The 16,896-nt window shown below is 37.0% G+C and overlaps 1 protein-coding gene across 6 annotated transcripts in view; it reads right to left on the bottom strand.

Moving 5' to 3' along the window:
- Positions 1-2,052: 2,052 nt before the first annotated feature.
- The window catches only part of KCNN2 (potassium calcium-activated channel subfamily N member 2), a 79,065-nt gene continuing 64,221 nt past the window's right edge, over positions 2,053-16,896 (bottom strand). For 2 of the 6 annotated variants that reach the window (XM_080573957.1, XM_080573960.1), the window contains 4 exons: positions 16,111-16,221; positions 13,392-13,519; positions 8,242-8,311; positions 2,053-6,274 (listed from right to left, as the gene is read on the bottom strand). In XM_080573957.1, coding sequence (XP_080430083.1) covers positions 5,987-6,274; positions 8,242-8,311; positions 13,392-13,519; positions 16,111-16,221 — 597 coding nt within the window. In that variant the 3' untranslated portion in view covers positions 2,053-5,986. The other 4 variants (XR_013943510.1, XR_013943511.1, XM_080573958.1 and 1 more) reach the window with 4 other exon arrangements.

Genomic DNA, 16,896 nt, shown 5'->3' with positions numbered 1-16,896 from the left:
TGTTTGGAGTTCTTTGTTAAAAAAAAATAATAAAAAAAATCTTGCTTTAACTTTCTGTGATAAGCTGACCTCATATCTCTGTAACAGTTTGATGACTTCTCCATAAGGTGATGGATACTATTATGCACAGTGTGTTCCTAGACCTCATTGCAGGAAGTGTAATTGCATGGTCTCTTCCTCTTCCTCTAATGCCTATGACTTTCAGACCCGGAGTGAGGCTTCACTTAAATCTTCCTAAGATCTGAAGCCAAGCTCTGTAGCTGGTCAATGCATATACCTCAGTGTTTTCTTCTAAATTCATTACTATTCCTGGTGCCACATGACATTTGATCATTTATCTGGACTAGAGATGCTTTTCAGCTCCAAGATCTATGTTGTTGTAACCACAGAGCCAAACACGCAGTTCCTCTTTAGACTTGGCATGTTTGGAAATGCAGGTTTGGAAGCCAATAAGAGGTTAGAGTAAGCATCCTTTTAAAGTAGAACCTCTTACTCTAACTAAAAGCTTGTTGCTTTCTTCATGTATAATTGAAAACTGTCTTGATTCTCCTAAATATTTGAAGATACTAATGGGTTTAAATGAATTTGAATGCAAGGAAAGTCAGCATAAAGTACTTTAGGCTTTATTTCTCCGTCTGATGTAGTTACTTGCCACATTAGATTACAACAGGTCCATGTTTGTAGCTTATGATTTTTCTTGCACTGCAGCTGTGTTGCATGCCCTATATATATTATATATATATAATCATGCAAATTATGCTATATATATATAAATATATAAATATATAAATATATAAATATATAATTATATTATATTATACTATTAATATATATATATTAATATATATAATTATTATATATATATATATATATATTGTGCAGAAAGGGTCCCCTGCTAGAGAAACTTCTTCATAGGAAAGCCTGGAAGTTATTGACCTAGCCGAACTTTAACAGCATCACTGATAAAGTGAAATATAGAGCAATATGGTCATGCCAGTTCTGGCAACTGACTGCATTTTAACTTTCTGTAGGGCACATCTGTACACACTAGCCCAGACCATACCTCACCTGCTCTGTCCCTGTGCCGAACAGCCTGGCTGCAAGCACTTCTTCGCAGGAAGCCAGGCACCTGCATTAGGCTTGGTGCTGTGCTCGGCCATAAGACTTGAGCAGAGTTACATGACTTAACAGCACTCTCCTCTTCCTTCTGCTCATCTTGCGTATCAGGCTGTTCCTGAGAGACGTGCTCCATGCTGTGCTTGCTCACTATGGGGTTTCTGGACGAGGGTTGATATGCAGATGGGCAGGTCAGAGGCATACCTGTGCACACCTGACTGCAACATGTCTCCTAAGTATTTTTTTTTTCCCCACCCATGGGGAGGGCAAAGACGCTTGTAGATATTCCTTAAATGTTTTGGAGGAAAAAGGCTAACTGTTGATACAGCCCAGTATTCTCTGCACTAATGCTGGCAGGCATAGGATCAGATTCGTAAGTCCTGATGGCATGGATTGACAGATGTAGGCTAACTTTATTCTTATGCATATATAAAATTCAACATACTCTTGTTGAACTCTTGTTGACTCTTGTTGAGCCAACCATTTTTGTAAGGTGCACCTCAGGATGGTGCTACTGTATCAGTGCTCCTCTGGGCACCAGTTGGCTTGTATCTAGGTCAGAGTGCTGCGGGGTGGGATATTTGTGACTGCTTCTACTTGAGCACAGAGACACCCTGACAGGAAGCAGGTCACTAAAAGTGAGACACTGCCGTGTTAGCTCTTTCCTGCACAACGCACCACCCCCCCCCCCCCCCCTTACTTGGCTGCTTCTCACCACTTAGTAAATGTTTTGAGAGAAGTGGACTAAAAAGGCAAAAGGACTTTAAAGGCTTTCTTTAAAGAAAAAAAAATGTATATATCTTTCAGCATCAAAAATTTTGACGGTGAGAACAGACACACTAATCAGAAAACCTTCTTTCTGAAGATAAAACTTAGTGAGGATTTTTCATAAGTCTTAGAGGAAAAAAAGCTTTCAGACAATTAACATTTGTACTACTGATTAAGGTAATAGGTTTTATTCTGAATATGAGACACTCATATTTAAACCATTTATTATTTCATACGTAGATATGCTTTTAATGTGCATTGTATCAATGTCTATGTATGATCTGACATAGAAAGAGTCTTACAAACTGATCACCAGTTAAACAGTTTGCCTACCACCCATCTTTGACCTCTCATTATGACAGTGATTCAGACCAATTCTAGGAAACCATGGTTTTTGAACATCTCACAAGGAAAGGTATGGAGTTCCAGAAGGTGTTCAGGGATCCCAAGCTGGTTGCTTAACTTTTAAATAGAGAAGTCCTTTCTGTATCAGACCCATCTTTATGGCGACATGGGAGGTAAAGAATGGCTGATTTGCACAGGTCTCTTCCAGGAAGATCTGCAGGCTTATAAAACATAACAATTTGGATAATTCAGAACCAAAGAGGAATTTGCAAGTTATTTATGCTGTGAAAGTATTATTCTGATCCTGCAAAGACTTAAATGTAACTAAAAAAATACTATTTAAATCAAAGTACTTAGTTTTAAGCATGGTGAATGGGCCTACTTGTGATCTTACATTCCAGTCTTTACAGCCACGATACCTTTGCTAAGTGTCATTAAAAATGCAGCAGTTAGCAACAAGACTCAAAAGTAACTGATAAATTGAATTAGTACCTGGAACACAGTGAAAAGGATATGTTCAATCACAAGTGAAAGCTGAATTTTCCAATCAGTGAAGAAGGGTATGCACGAAGCTTTTCAACCGTAACACAGGAAATATGCTATATGGTCGGAGAGGGATTCCTTGTCATTTGTAAGTGATCTTTCAAAGAAAAATCTAAGAAAAATCTATGTTCAACTACACAAGCAGTTTCAGACATCAGTCACAGTGATACTTTTCCTTTTGGTCAGCTGATATGCAGAACATGGGGAAAGAGTTTGAGTTTCAGAAATAAAAAGTCAGTAATGGAATTTGTGGTACAAGACTCTAATAAGGAAAGATGAAAGGGAATTTTGTATTAGGAGTCAGAAAATTAAACCCATAGTACTTTGTGCTCTCCTGAATGTAAGGCTGTATATGTATTGTCTTGGATTGGATTCAAATGGAGTACTTTAAGTGCTTTGCAAAACCAGGTATTAGAAGAAAAAGACTCATCAGTACAAAAAATGCAGATAAAATATTTGCAGTGATCTTTAGAGAGAATTAAGAAATTGTACTGGAATATTCCACCGTGTCATCATTTGCTGTTTGCTTTAAAAACCAAGACAGAAATCCAAAAGAATTTGGCAGACTGTTATAGAACCCGACTGATGGGGATAGTCATATCACATCTATCAGCCCTGCCTGCATAAAGCTACAGCAAGAATTTAGTTGGTTTGGTTTGTTTGGTCTCCTGTGTCCTAATGGGTAACACAAAACTGAGAGGTCAAAGATGACAGTAGGTCTCTCACATCAGAATAAACCAGCTCAATACTTGCAGACAGATCTTAAGTCAAACTTAACTCTGAATGATTGGCAAGAATTTTCAATATGGAACTACAGTTCTTTTAAAATCCCACTGTACAACCCAGAGGAGAAAAAGGGAAAAAAAGAGTTTAAAATATAAAAAAGATGTTGTAAGCAAGAAAAGAGCTAGTTCACACTGACAAGACAAAGAAGGATGCATTTAAACTACAGCACACATATTTCACTTTCAATGACAGAAAAACATTCTTAAATTAAACACAAAAAATGGGAGAATGAGAAAAAGAAAAATATTCAAGGAAGAATTCTACAACTTGACTACTAAATTCCAGTATTATTAATCACTACTTCTAATTCTACCAACAGGATGAAGAAGGTGGGCTCATGACCCTTCAAAATCTCACCCAGTTTAGGACTAGCAAAGTATTAGCACTATATAATATCCCCTTTTTTTTTTTTTTTTTGTCCTTTGGTAACTGAGAGAGATGAACATCACAAAAACAGAAAAATCCCCAAAGCAGAACTGCAAATACTGCACATACAGCTTATTATTTCCAGTCACAAAATACCACAGTCTATAAGGAAGGCACTCTAAAGGTATGCAACTGTGCTGCTCATCCAGGGGGGAAATACTGCAAAGTCATCATCTTTCTCAAAGACATAAAAGTGCTGGAGAAACACGTGAGCTTTTTATAAACAAGCAATGCCACTGTATGTAACTTACATCTATCTATTGTATTTTGTACCAAAAAAAAAAAAGGCAAACCATTTATTATAAATAGGCCCAAAGTGTCTGCTGTTTTTCAGATTCTGTACCTGGCTTGGGGAATTTCGGGAGCTTGCAGAGAACCGCTCCCCTGCCTTATCTAGCACCACGCTGCCCTGACTTTCTCTACTACTGTCCTCCCTGGCTACTGCTACTGACCAGAACTCACAAACTTCTGTAGATCAATCATCATTTCCTTCAACATGCACATTAGTTACATCTAGACAGATGTAGTACTCCTTGGAAACAGTTAGCCATACCTACTTGTTATACTCAGCTATTGTGTCACCTTTCACTGTAAATTAAGAGGGGAGGGCACAGGGCTAGTACATTTTATAAATATCAAATATGATAAAATATTTTATAAAGTCTTATAACTTCCTGCTTATAAATAGAAATCAAGAATGCAAGTTGCATGTGCTGAGCATTTAAGCTTACCTAGGTTTGCTACTCTGAAATATAAACAAGGAGAAAAGTCAGCCAGAACTTTTTCACAAACATGTACACTATGCTTTGGTTTCTCAAGAAAGACCTTATTATCTCCGCATGGAAGTAAAATAGTACGGATACCCCACTCACATAACTCCGGTCTACAACAGGTTTACTACAATTTTTTGGAAATATTGTTAAAACTTTCTTGCTAAACTTGACGGCATAGCAGAAACCACAGGGATTATCTAAACATAATGTATACAGGACGTTGTGCTGCCATCACACAAGCTTGTACACTCCAACTCTGTGTGTCAGTTATTCACTCCAGAAACATTACATACAAAAAAAGGAAGCAGAGAGAGTTAGGAGTAACCCAATATTTCCAAAACCTAAGTAGCATTAATGGGAGACTTCCAGCTTGAAAGTGATGCTTCTGTCTTGACATGCTTACCCGGAGTAATTATGAGACTCCAAATAAATGAACAGGACCCTTCCTGTGCTTTTTGCACATCAGCAGCTTTACAAATAGTCAGTTTAAAAGATCTTTGCCATGGGCATGGCATAAATAACTTTATATACATATATATATATGTATATATATTATCTATGTGCGTGTGTACAAATGCGTGTTAAACAAAAGCCCTAAGAAGATCTTAAAAAACCCATAGCATACTTCTTAACTCATTTTCTAGGATAAACTATGTTTTTAAGTAATCCCTTCAGAAACTGAAGCTGTCAGTGACCTTCTAAAATGACTATACATTATTCAGCACACTGTTAGATGAACACTGATTTTTTTCCCCCTCCACTGCAAGCAAAGTTTAGTGAATTGGTTTTCATACTGAGGGATAATGATTAAGCTTCAATTTTGTTTCTTAAATGTTTACAATTAGGCCTTTTGATTGTGAGCTTTTTAAAAAAACTTTTAAAGTCCATGTAACCAAGCAACTATGTGCAGAAATTAACATTTTTATTATATTATATATTGTAGTAGTAAAGTTTGTTTGAAGTGCATGAATAAAAAGTTAGTGAAATTACAGGAGGAACAATCTAATATAGCAATAATAGGTGCATTCACTGTGCATCTGAGAGGAGGACGGGGGAAAAAAAAAAGAGTTTTCACTCATTTTGGCCTAAAACATTGTGTTCATGTTTCCAGGATTCTGACATCAGAACCCAGATAACACTGGTTAGAACCATAGGGCTTTACAATAAAAGCTAAAATATTGACCATATGATGGCAAAAAGTCTTTATTTTGTGGTTAACTTATTCTCTTCTAGCTACTCTCTGATGAAGTTGGTGGTGCTGTGGATGAGGATCTCCTTCTTCTTGACAAAGATCGTGATCGTTCAGCACTGTAGGCAACATGCTTATCATAATTTTGTATCTGAGCCTCGAGGAAATCCCTCTGTTGCTGGCTGATAGTCTGGCTAATCAGTCCAGGTAGAGCTTGAATACTACCAATTAAAGTTTCCAGTTTAGTTTCCAGAGTAACAATTCTCTTCTCAAAATCTTCACTTCTTTCATTTAAGTCAGAAATCATGTCATACATGATGTTTTGAGTCTGAAAGTAGAAGGACGTAAACAAAGGCTTAGATAGATCTTACAAATATTGTAACATGCAGTAAAATCTACAAGGGTTTGCAAACACTTTTGTACTCCAAAAGGAAAAAAAAAAGATATGAATGAATAAATAAAAAGATATAGCCTTGTGAAATAATTTTACATGTAAATTCAGAACAAGCTTTTTACTAACTCTGTTGAGCAGAAACATAACACATTTTCAATAGCACTTTGAATGCCAAGATCTAAACGAATTAGACAAAACAGCAGACCTTTTTTTAGAAGTTCAGGTGCTTAGAAATGCACCGTGCCAAGAAACAGTTAGTTGTGTAAACCCTGAGAAGACTCATGTGCCACAGCAGTGATGCATCCTTGACTCTTCTGCATTTTCTCTGACTTTAAACACCTTTGTACTTTTAAGCAGAACACAGATTCTGTTCCTTTGATTCCTCCTTAAACTGACCAGGTTTCCTTGAACTGGCTGTAACAAAAGTAGTTGGGTGGGCTGTTTTTGAACTGCAGTACAAGGAATAAAAGCTGAATTGTACACTCCTCTGCTTCTGTGCTCCCCTGTCCATTTGCGCACTGCAAAACCGTATTTGGTTACAGAAGGTATATAGGGTGAATTTTAAATGCCATAGAGGTCAATAAAAATGTAATCTGAAACATGTTACTTCACAGGGACTGTCACTTTTTTGCCACTTCCATTAGTTTTTCTTGCCATTGAGGCAAGAAAATGGTTAAAAATGACTTTCTCCCTCTTGTAGACTGAGAGTTCAGATTAGACTTAAACTAAAGTTAAAACTGGATGTAATTCAGTAGACAAACTGGCTGAAGTTTATAAACCATTCAAAGGGAATGAAATTGAAAGGCTGACTGCCTGAAGTATAAAGTATTTCACTATCAGGTGAGTGTTGACAACCCATTTCTCTGCCCCCTATTTCAAGATGCCAGCATATTACTTGAAGGCAAACTATTCTACATTAAATAGTATGTGAAAATTCCTTATTAACTGCTAGAAACCATAGAGTGAAATGTATTTTCAGCAAGTGAAGCTGTCAGGTGGTTTTCTAAAGCAAAAGGGAAAGGAACACTGAAGAATTTAATCTTTGCCTTGATGATGTACTTTAAAATGAGGCAGGCCTTGAGATGCCTGAAAGGGGTGTACAAGAAACCCTTAGGTAAAACCAATGGATGCTTCTAATATAGCTTCAGATTAAGATCCTTAAAAGTTATATATTGAGGTCTAATGTGAAACCTGGAATGCTCTCAGCTCAACCCTGACATTCTCTTGCAATTATATACATATTAAAAGAAAAAAAAAAAAAGCCAGCAACAATAGACAAGCAGTTTGCAACTTCACTTATCTGAAAGGGCTGAAGAAAGATTAATGAACCCTTACCCTTATGATTTATCAGCAAAGGAGGCCGCTATTGTTCATTATAAAAATGTGGATCAAATGCAGACCTAAACCAACTTATCCAATGTCTCTACTTCATATGAAAATAGGAACAGAAAACCAGAACCTTCAATTTCAGCCTGCCTACTATGATTCCTCACAGCAAACGCACTGTCACTGGACAGGTAACCCCTTTACTACACAGCATTACACTACTACAGCCTAGCCACAGATCAGGACTTACCATGATCACTGCAGTCACCTCATCAGGTGACTCTTCACCTCATCAGCAGTCAGGATCACCCTCTTGATTGTGAAATCTTTCTCAAATATGAACCACCACCCCCCAAAAAAATACATGGTGCATTCAAAATTTGGTCAGGGTCATAAATGTTTCATTTAATGAGTGTCAACCTAAAACAGATGCATATTTTCATTTTCTGTAAATAAAAGCAAAAACAGAATACAATACTTGTCAACAATACCTGCATGTACAATGCATATTTTCACTTTCAAATTCTTCCATTTTGAAAGGAATAATGTTAAAACAATAATAATTGCCTACTAACCTTTGCCAGGTCCACCAATGTGTTGGCTTGATCATTCAGTTTCCTTTGTTCCATTTTTACACTTCGTAATCTAAAAAGTGGAATCTTAAGTCAGATTTGTGTGTGAGTGTAGTCATGCAAGAATTTCTAAAAAGCATGCATAAAATTTACAAGAACAAATAACTGCATGGACAATGCCTTGAGTACTTTGTGTAAATTCAGAATTGGTCATGTGCCTGCTACAATGAGAAGCATGCTTCTTCAACACCGCAAAAAAGGAAAGAGCAAGGAAATGTGATGTCCTTGAGAATACTATTTGCCATGGTTAAAGTTGAATTCAAAAAGGGAAATAACAATTTATCCAGACTACATGAAAGAAAGCCAAAACATTCCTCAAAGCCTCAGTATCGTGACAAGTAGACATAGGAAGAAACACAGAACAATAGTTTTTTTGTCATTAATGCTGTAGCGATCAAGAATCTTCCCATGTCTACATGACTAGATACAGGTATTAGCCCTGTTCTGTCGGAAATGGATTGGGTTAGCAGGTGTTTGAACCTGATGGAGATACAGTGATAAGTGAGTTTCTCATTGCTTTAAACACAGCTTCCATCTGACCAGCAGCTAAATACACAATGTACTTGCCAATACACTTAATTTTCTTACATAACTTGTGAATCTGAATATGCTTACATTTTAAACATATATTAGACATACCTTTTCAATGCACTATTTAAACTAGAAAACTGGGAAACTATACAAGAAGTAAGGATGCATTTTTCTCTTTGATGCCTACCTATCTGCATTGTTATTAATTAGTTATGCACAATCTTGGAACATGATCTTTCTTATGGATTCTCTGAATCAAAGTAAATGTTTACCAAAGTAATGGTTTGTAGATGTGATTTTCACAAATAGGCAATTTATTACTTAAGTATGAGTGCTTTGTTAAACATTTCCCAATAGAGGATTACTTGAACTTTCAATGACTTTTCTGCTGGATGTTTGAAGCAAGAAACAGCCTTTTTCAAAAACAGCACATCAATTTATAAGAGACTTGATAAGTCGAATAGTATGTTATGGGCCAGCCAAGCGAACTATTTGGTTAGCTGTCAAATCAAAATAAGTTTGGCAGCATTTTGTGGCACGTGGGTTGCCAGTGTGTACTCTGCCTATTTCTCAATTATCATGTTACTTAGAAAGTTTTGTGTATCTTATAAAACAAACATGATTTCACAAAGGCATATAAACCTGTTCTTGTATAAACAAAAACTAAACTCTAGCTGTAGCACAAAAGAGCCCCATGTCACTGCCAGACTCTGTGGTACAGCCACAGCAGTTCAAAAGGACTTATTCTTTTTCACTTCTGTAAGCCTCAAAGTGCTCCAAACAATAATGTGGAAAACCATTTTGATTCCTCTGTATTTTGAATGTAGGGGATGAAATTCTGACCCCTTTTAAGTTAATGATAAAACTGCTAATGCCTTCAGTGGGATCAGGATTATTTCCCTAAACTCTTGGGAGCAAACAACTCTCTTCATTTCCAGCAGCTCGATGCTTCCAAGATAGCTACAAATTATTTTAATGTGGAGGCAGAATTGAGGGGGGAAGGAATGCTACACAGTGATGTTTATTTTTCCGAAGCAATCTGGAGAAAAGGGCTACAAATGACCTCTTAAATGCTAAGAAACAGATGAAGCAATATAAATATATATATATATATTTAATGGAAGTTTTCTTCAAGATACACCAGAATAGGGAAGTCTGTGTTCAAATCTTTGGTTACCAAGCGTTCCCTTAAATATCCAGGCTAACCTCCATGAGAAAGTTATGAAGATTGAAATATCTTTCTTAGCACATGGAAATAACTCCGATAAGGTAGAAACAACTGTTTGCATAAAATTGACATTCCAGCATCTTGTTACTGGAATGGGATACACTCTTCTTCCCCTGGAGGCCTCCTTTAGAGCACAACATAAATACAGATTGTAGGAATGTTGCTTTCAGAGTCTGTGAGCAGGAGCTGTGCTAAAGCAAAAATATGGAAGCACTTCCAAAGTATGGAGCTGTATCATCATAGTCTCAGAAAATAATAATTACTCAGGTAAGCTTGTAATGACTTGACTGGAGAATGACAATCCTGGTGTTTTGGTAAACATCTCTCAGACAATTTGCAGAACATGTTTTTTCTGCTCTTCTTCAGATTCCTTGACACACCTGTTTGCCACTGAGTATGTCCACTTCAAAATTTTGAGAAAATCATTGACGATGTAGCAAAACAGGTACCGACTGACACCAATGTGATAAACATGTTACAGACTGTAAAAATGTATACCTAGGTAATGGCAAGTCTTTAGCTGCAGCAGCCAGATTTAAAGAAAACTGACGGACTTTTGTTCTTAAGTTCATGAAGAGAAAATATGAAACACCTCGATTTTACAAACTTCACTTATCACAGCAAAAGATCATGATTCTGGATCGCGTTTCCATGGTAGCAATCAGACCACTGAAGTTCACAAATAAAGACTCTATTTTTTGCATGCAGACACTGGTAAACTCTGCAAATTTAGAAAGGAACAGCTCATACAACTTACTTCCGAGCTCTATTTTCATTTTGTTGAAATAAAAAGACAAAACAAAAGAAAACAAACTGTAAAATATACTAAAACAACCAAATGAGCACAGTGGGCTCGATTCAGCAGGTGGGAAGTCCTAGTTGCCTCTGCTTCTAACCAGTAACTGCCTCAGGTGGAGTCTAATCCACCTGCTGTCACGATGAAGTACTTTCAGTACCTTCAAACCTTCCCATTAACTATCATCTGTACATTTTCTTATTCATAGAACTCATAAAGTCTTTTTAATAATATTGTTTAGAGTGGTGATTTCACCTTCACCTTATTCAGTATGCATGAGAAGCAAAAAAGATCCAGACCAGCGGAAGGCAGCACAGTCATGGATAATCATATTTTAGGGTTGTGACTGTGAGTTTGAGACTGTTAACATGATCTGCTCTCGTTTGTTGTATAAAACTGAAGCTTCACTTCTTTTATTCCCATCTCCAGCCAAATGATTGAAAAGGTGAAGGAGGAGGACTAAAAAAAATCCTAAGAATCCAGAAAAATGGAAGAGAGCCATATACCATCATGAGTCCTTTGGTCCCTTGAGAAAAGTTTCGATGCAAAGGGAGAGAAAATAAATCACACCCAGCTACTCTGCTGCAGCTGGAAGAAAGCAAACTGCTAGAGCAATGTTTCCATCCGTGGGACATTCTTCGGCATACTGAGAAAATTATCTAAATTTTTGTTCTTAAATACAAGGTTTAGGAATGGGATGCAAAGTGCTCAAGAACATTAGGAAATACGTTATTAACATAGCTGTTCAAAGTTTTGCTGGCACCGCTAGGAAAAAACTTACTGCCACCTTCTCCACCCCAACTGATTAATGAATTTTTAAGGCAGGTGCAGAACAATAGTTTACACCCTGTGAAGTTCTTCTGAGCTTGAATGATATATGAAGCTGTAGATCGAGCCTGCTGTGCTTTTTAGATTTGTCTTTCAATACATGTGCACGCACACAAGACACACACACAAACAATAAATAGGAAAGGTAAAATGTTAAGGAATAAGCTTTTCAATAAGGTATTCAAGTCTGGCAAAGGATGCACAGGACACACCATTCTCTACCCCAGGACCCTTGCCCACCCCTCCCTGCTTCCCAATCCTTCAAGCTAAGCAGGATGACTATACTGCACAAATATACTTTTTATCCATGGGAAAATTGCCTCAACTTTTGCAGTCCTTTCATTGCCTCAAGTATGTCTGTAACAGCACAGTAACATTTAACATGGCAAGTCTGCTAAGTATGTGATATGGTAATCAAGGTTTATAGAATACTTCATACCTTCAAAGCTTAGCTACCTATTCTTTTAAAACACTATTACAAAACAGAGAAGCAATGACTGTTAGCCTAAATTTACTAATAGGAAATAAGATAACCTGGCTTTTCCTTTCTCTTCATCATGCAAGATGAGACATAGGAGTCCTTTTAATGAACGTAGGTGGGTCAGATGGATGCTTCCTTCACTTCTCCTCACAGGCTGGCTCACCCACAGACTCACACAGATGTTATCAAACTATCAGTATAAAATGAACCTTGATTAATTTATCTAAATTTCCTCAAGTATCTCAGGAAAACCCTTTTAATAGGCCATACAAATGGCTGCCTGAGGCTGGATGGGGATATCAAACAGAACAAATAGTGGCATGGGTCCTAACCATCCCTTACGATGAGTCTGTGGTTCTTGGTGGCAAAAGTCTCCTTTTTTCTTCTGTGTAGTCCAAGGAAAAGGAACTGAATCACCATGAAATTCTGCAGGGTTTTATGTGCTTTATGACAAATATGTATTAGGAATTTCAGATGAATACTTATAGTCTGGCATTACCATAATTCAGTTTAGTCCTACTAAACTGTTCACAGTTCTCAGTTTTGTCTTCAACCATTCTGGAGTTCAGCAGAGGGAAAGAACTCATCTGAATTATGGCAGAGGTGTTCAAGGGTTATAAAATGTCTGTTGGCGTATGTTCTCATTTCCTCTATGTCAGGGGTAGTAGCTGATAGACCAACACTTGCTTTTATCCACTGAGGAAATGGCAACTAATCGCTGTTGAGCTGTAAAAATGAAGCTTGATGCATACTCTTTTAATTAAATGCTACATACACACTCATAGCCTCTCTTTTATCATATCATTCTGCTCTGAAATTATCAAAAAAACTACTACAAATGATTTTTTTTTGCTTTTCTTCTATATATTGCAGCTTACTTGTATCTTACCACCTGTAAGCAAATACGTAACAACAAAGGACATTCTCTGTGGCAGAAGACAAAAAGTCATAGCTATTTCAAGAAGCATGGGAAACTCCTATAAAACCTATAAACAATTCTGATTTAAACTGTGTTGGGCATACAGTCAGCATACCTTCTTTTTTAAACAGATACCATAGTAAAACCTTATTTTTGTCTTACTCAGAGAAAAAAATCAAACTCAAGAGCAATATTCTGGTAAAAGGGAGAAGGGGAGAGTGAGAGATAGAAACTACCAGAAAGAGAGAAAAGAACTGAAAAAGAGAGAGAGAACACCTGGAGAGGAAAAACAAAGCAAAATAGTACTTACTGATGAATAGCTTGCAAGAATTTGCGTTGATGTTTCCTTACTTTTGCATGGTCTATCTTTTTAACCAGCTTTGTGTTTTTATAAATTAACCATGTTTCCCTGAGTACATTGGCCGCTGCATTTTTCACCTGTTTAATAAAACAAAAACACCAGGCTGACCAAAACAGCATTATGTCATGTTTTATCATTTCTAGCATAAACTTGTTCTAAAACACTTAAGACCCTGCCAAACTGTGGGAAATGACTACATCAGGAAGCTGTAGCAGTAACAGCAGAAAACGGAAGCTGGACTAAGGGAACTAAGTACTGAGCAATTTCTGTATTGTTACTTACAAATACGATACCAGCTGTCTTTGCATCTGAGAATCACTTGTCCTTCTTCAAAAAGAGTTAGCATCATCTGGTGTTTATGGCAATATAAATTACAGTGAGGAAATATTAACGAATTATTTGCATGGTAATTAACTAAACTATTTTATAAGACCATAAAGTTTCTCTCCTTCTTGTTGTATCATTATTACCTCTTATTTCTCTTTGCAGTTTACCACCATTTTAAAATTCCAGAGTTGTTTGGAGCTAGCTGGAATTTTTGTTGTTTGTTTACACTTTTCCTTCTTCTTGTTTCTTTCTTAACATTCTCAGAAGAGATGAAAAAAAATCTTGTCAATTAATGTGGCTTGTGTTTTCTTTCCTAAGTGCTTTGATATTTTTTTAAATGAGGTTTTCCATATAATGTTAAAGGTAGGAGTACCTACAGTTCCTTCCTCGGCCCTCCAATATTTTCAGGAATGATTAAAAACAAATGACAAAGAATTTCAATGCAGTGTTTATTAACAGAATTGCTAGGTTACTTGCAAAGGCAACTTGTTCTGGATATTGATCTTTATTTTCTCTCTCTCCAACTGTATATATCATGCCCATCACTGCAGCATCAGAGAGCTAAGTCCCTGTATAGGTAGTGGCACTGTAGGAACACAATGCAGTAGCTCTACCCAGCAGGAGGTTCCCACCTTGTACCTGTAATGCATTGGACAGTCTTGGTCCTGACTTCAGTGGAAGCCAAACTGCATTTTAGAGACTTCCTCACAATCTTTATCTAGCCCTTGCATTTTACCATAAGATATGGTTATCTTCACGTCCTGGGAAAACCTCTCCAGTGTCCACGTAATGCAGTTGTAATCTGATGTGCATCTCAGATTTGCTTGCTTGGTTTGCTTTTCATTCCCTTTGAGTTTCGTGAGTTTGAAGCACCACTCAGATACACTATGAAATTGATAATTAGATATATATGAAGAACAGCTGGATAGAATGAACTTTAAAAGGCACGAATTAACTTTAAAAGGCACAAATGAACACCTGGCTCAAAATCTGGCCAATCTTGTCAAAATCTTCTTCTGTCCTAAAAGACATTTTAGTTCATCTGTCAGATTACAATTGAAAAATATTCCTGTCAGATCTTTCAACAGCAACTTCATACCTCATCATGGGTAAGAATCAAAGCAGTCTGCTGCATTTGAAATCTGCTATTCTGTTACCATAAGTTAGAGAGAGTGTTTTAATTTACTACTACATTATATTCCTAACATTTTAATTCCCTGTGCTAGGACTCATCTAGCCAAATTCCTAAATTTACTGTAGATTCCTTCTGTAATCAAATGAGCTGATACAGGTAAAATTCACTTCAGTTTTGGTGTCACTACTGTAGATTTCCATGTGTGTTAGGAAAGGACAAATTGTTGCCTGTGGTCTAGTATCAGCAGGACCCTAAATCACTGTAATAGCTGTGTAAAGCACCCTGCTCAGATGGACACCTCAAGTAAATTTACAAGAACCCACCCTTTTCACCTGTGTAAGAACTGCCTTCCCACACATCCTTAGTTTTTCCCCACTGTGACTGCTTAGGGGAGGTACAGGCTTTTAGAGATGACCGGCACAGATGTGTGGCAGCCAGCACCACCAGACCTGTGTGCTGACGTGCCCTAGGAGCACACCTTGTGGAGACATTGTGTGGCTGTCCCCAGCTGGGGGTAGGGGGCTGCATCGCTGCAAGAAGCTCTGCTGATGCAGCCAACCTCCTCCACGCTGAGAGCAGAACCACTGCTGCCAGTTTGGGAAAAAATTAAAAAGTTCAAGAAAAAATCAAAATAGCACTTTTAAATGAATTCTAATGATTTCTGTTTTATTCTATTTATTATTTTTTTTTATAATCCATTTAAACATATTTCTATTTTCTACAAAACATATGCCTTCATGCTTCAGTACCGTATGCAGCTAAATGAACCCTTTGCTCAGCATCCAAGCAATTGCAAAGGCTACCTCTCTTGCAAACTATGAACATGTCTTTTTCTTCATAGCTTGAAATCCTGCTGTGTCAGTCATTTCACCTATGCAGCTACAAGTTCTTCTCATATGCTGCATGAAAGTTTTTTACTTTAACATATTATTTTCTAGTTTTACAGCACTTTAGTGCTGGTTACACCAATTATCTTCTATCTGCAAGGATCTTCTACAGGAGAATATTCAAATCCTCAAAAATCCTCTAGGGATTTGCAGTTACCCTCAATTCAAAGAAAAGCTCAGGGCATTCCATTTCCTCTTTTCAAAATCACACCCATGAAAAAGCCCAGTAGAGGAACGGAGCAGGAGACCATTTAAAACAAATGCAGAAATAAATTAACATACCTTTCCTTTTCAGCTGTGAATATAAAGTGTGACTTACTCTTTTAGTTAGCTGGGTGTCCATCATGAAATTATGCACATGTTTTTCAGCTTTGGTAAGTTCTAACTTCCTTGCCACCACAGCTACCACCAGTGCAGTGCACCCAGCACCCTGAAAACAATAAAACAAACCCCCAAGATGTTACTACTGCACTTTGCAGAGTTTTTTTGTGGATGTTTCTCCTTTGCTGTAGAAATATGGTAGGCATCAGGTGATTCATCCCTGGTAAATATAGTGAACATGCTACAGCTATTTCAATTCAAAATAATAGGAAAAGTCAGCAATTATAGACTGGTATACTGTCAAGGCATCAAAATAATTAGTGAGCAGCATCATTTAGAAGTTCTGCTTTTTTTCCTGCAGGGGTTGAAAATGTGAACACATCCCATTTCTAGTGCAAAACAAAGGTGTGTGTGTGAACAAAACAACTTTTAGAACCCAGAATGTTAGTAAATAAATGCAAAATACCCTGTTCTTAATAACTACCTCGAGGTTACAGCAATTGCTAAAGAAGAAGATTAGATTAGTATTTAGGACACTAAAAAGTTCCTTAGGATTTTCTTTAGGGCCTGAAAATAAAATTATCATAAATTTAGTATTTAATCATTTTAGTATACTTCCCTGTTGTCTTTTGAGCATTCGTTGATTTTTTTCCTACAGTATTTCTGCTTCTCTTATTAATATAAAAAATAGCACACAAGCATTATTTCAGCAAAATCCGGATGAAGAAAATACCAAGTTACTAATTTGTGCTGTGTATATGTATGCGTACACATGCATATGCAC

This window comes from Anser brachyrhynchus (assembly GCF_964034855.1).
Source record: "Anser brachyrhynchus genome assembly, chromosome: Z".
NCBI lineage: Eukaryota > Metazoa > Chordata > Aves > Anseriformes > Anatidae > Anser > Anser brachyrhynchus.
The sequence above is the reverse complement of the archived record's forward strand: the minus strand, read 5'-3'. Positions and strand labels throughout refer to the sequence as shown.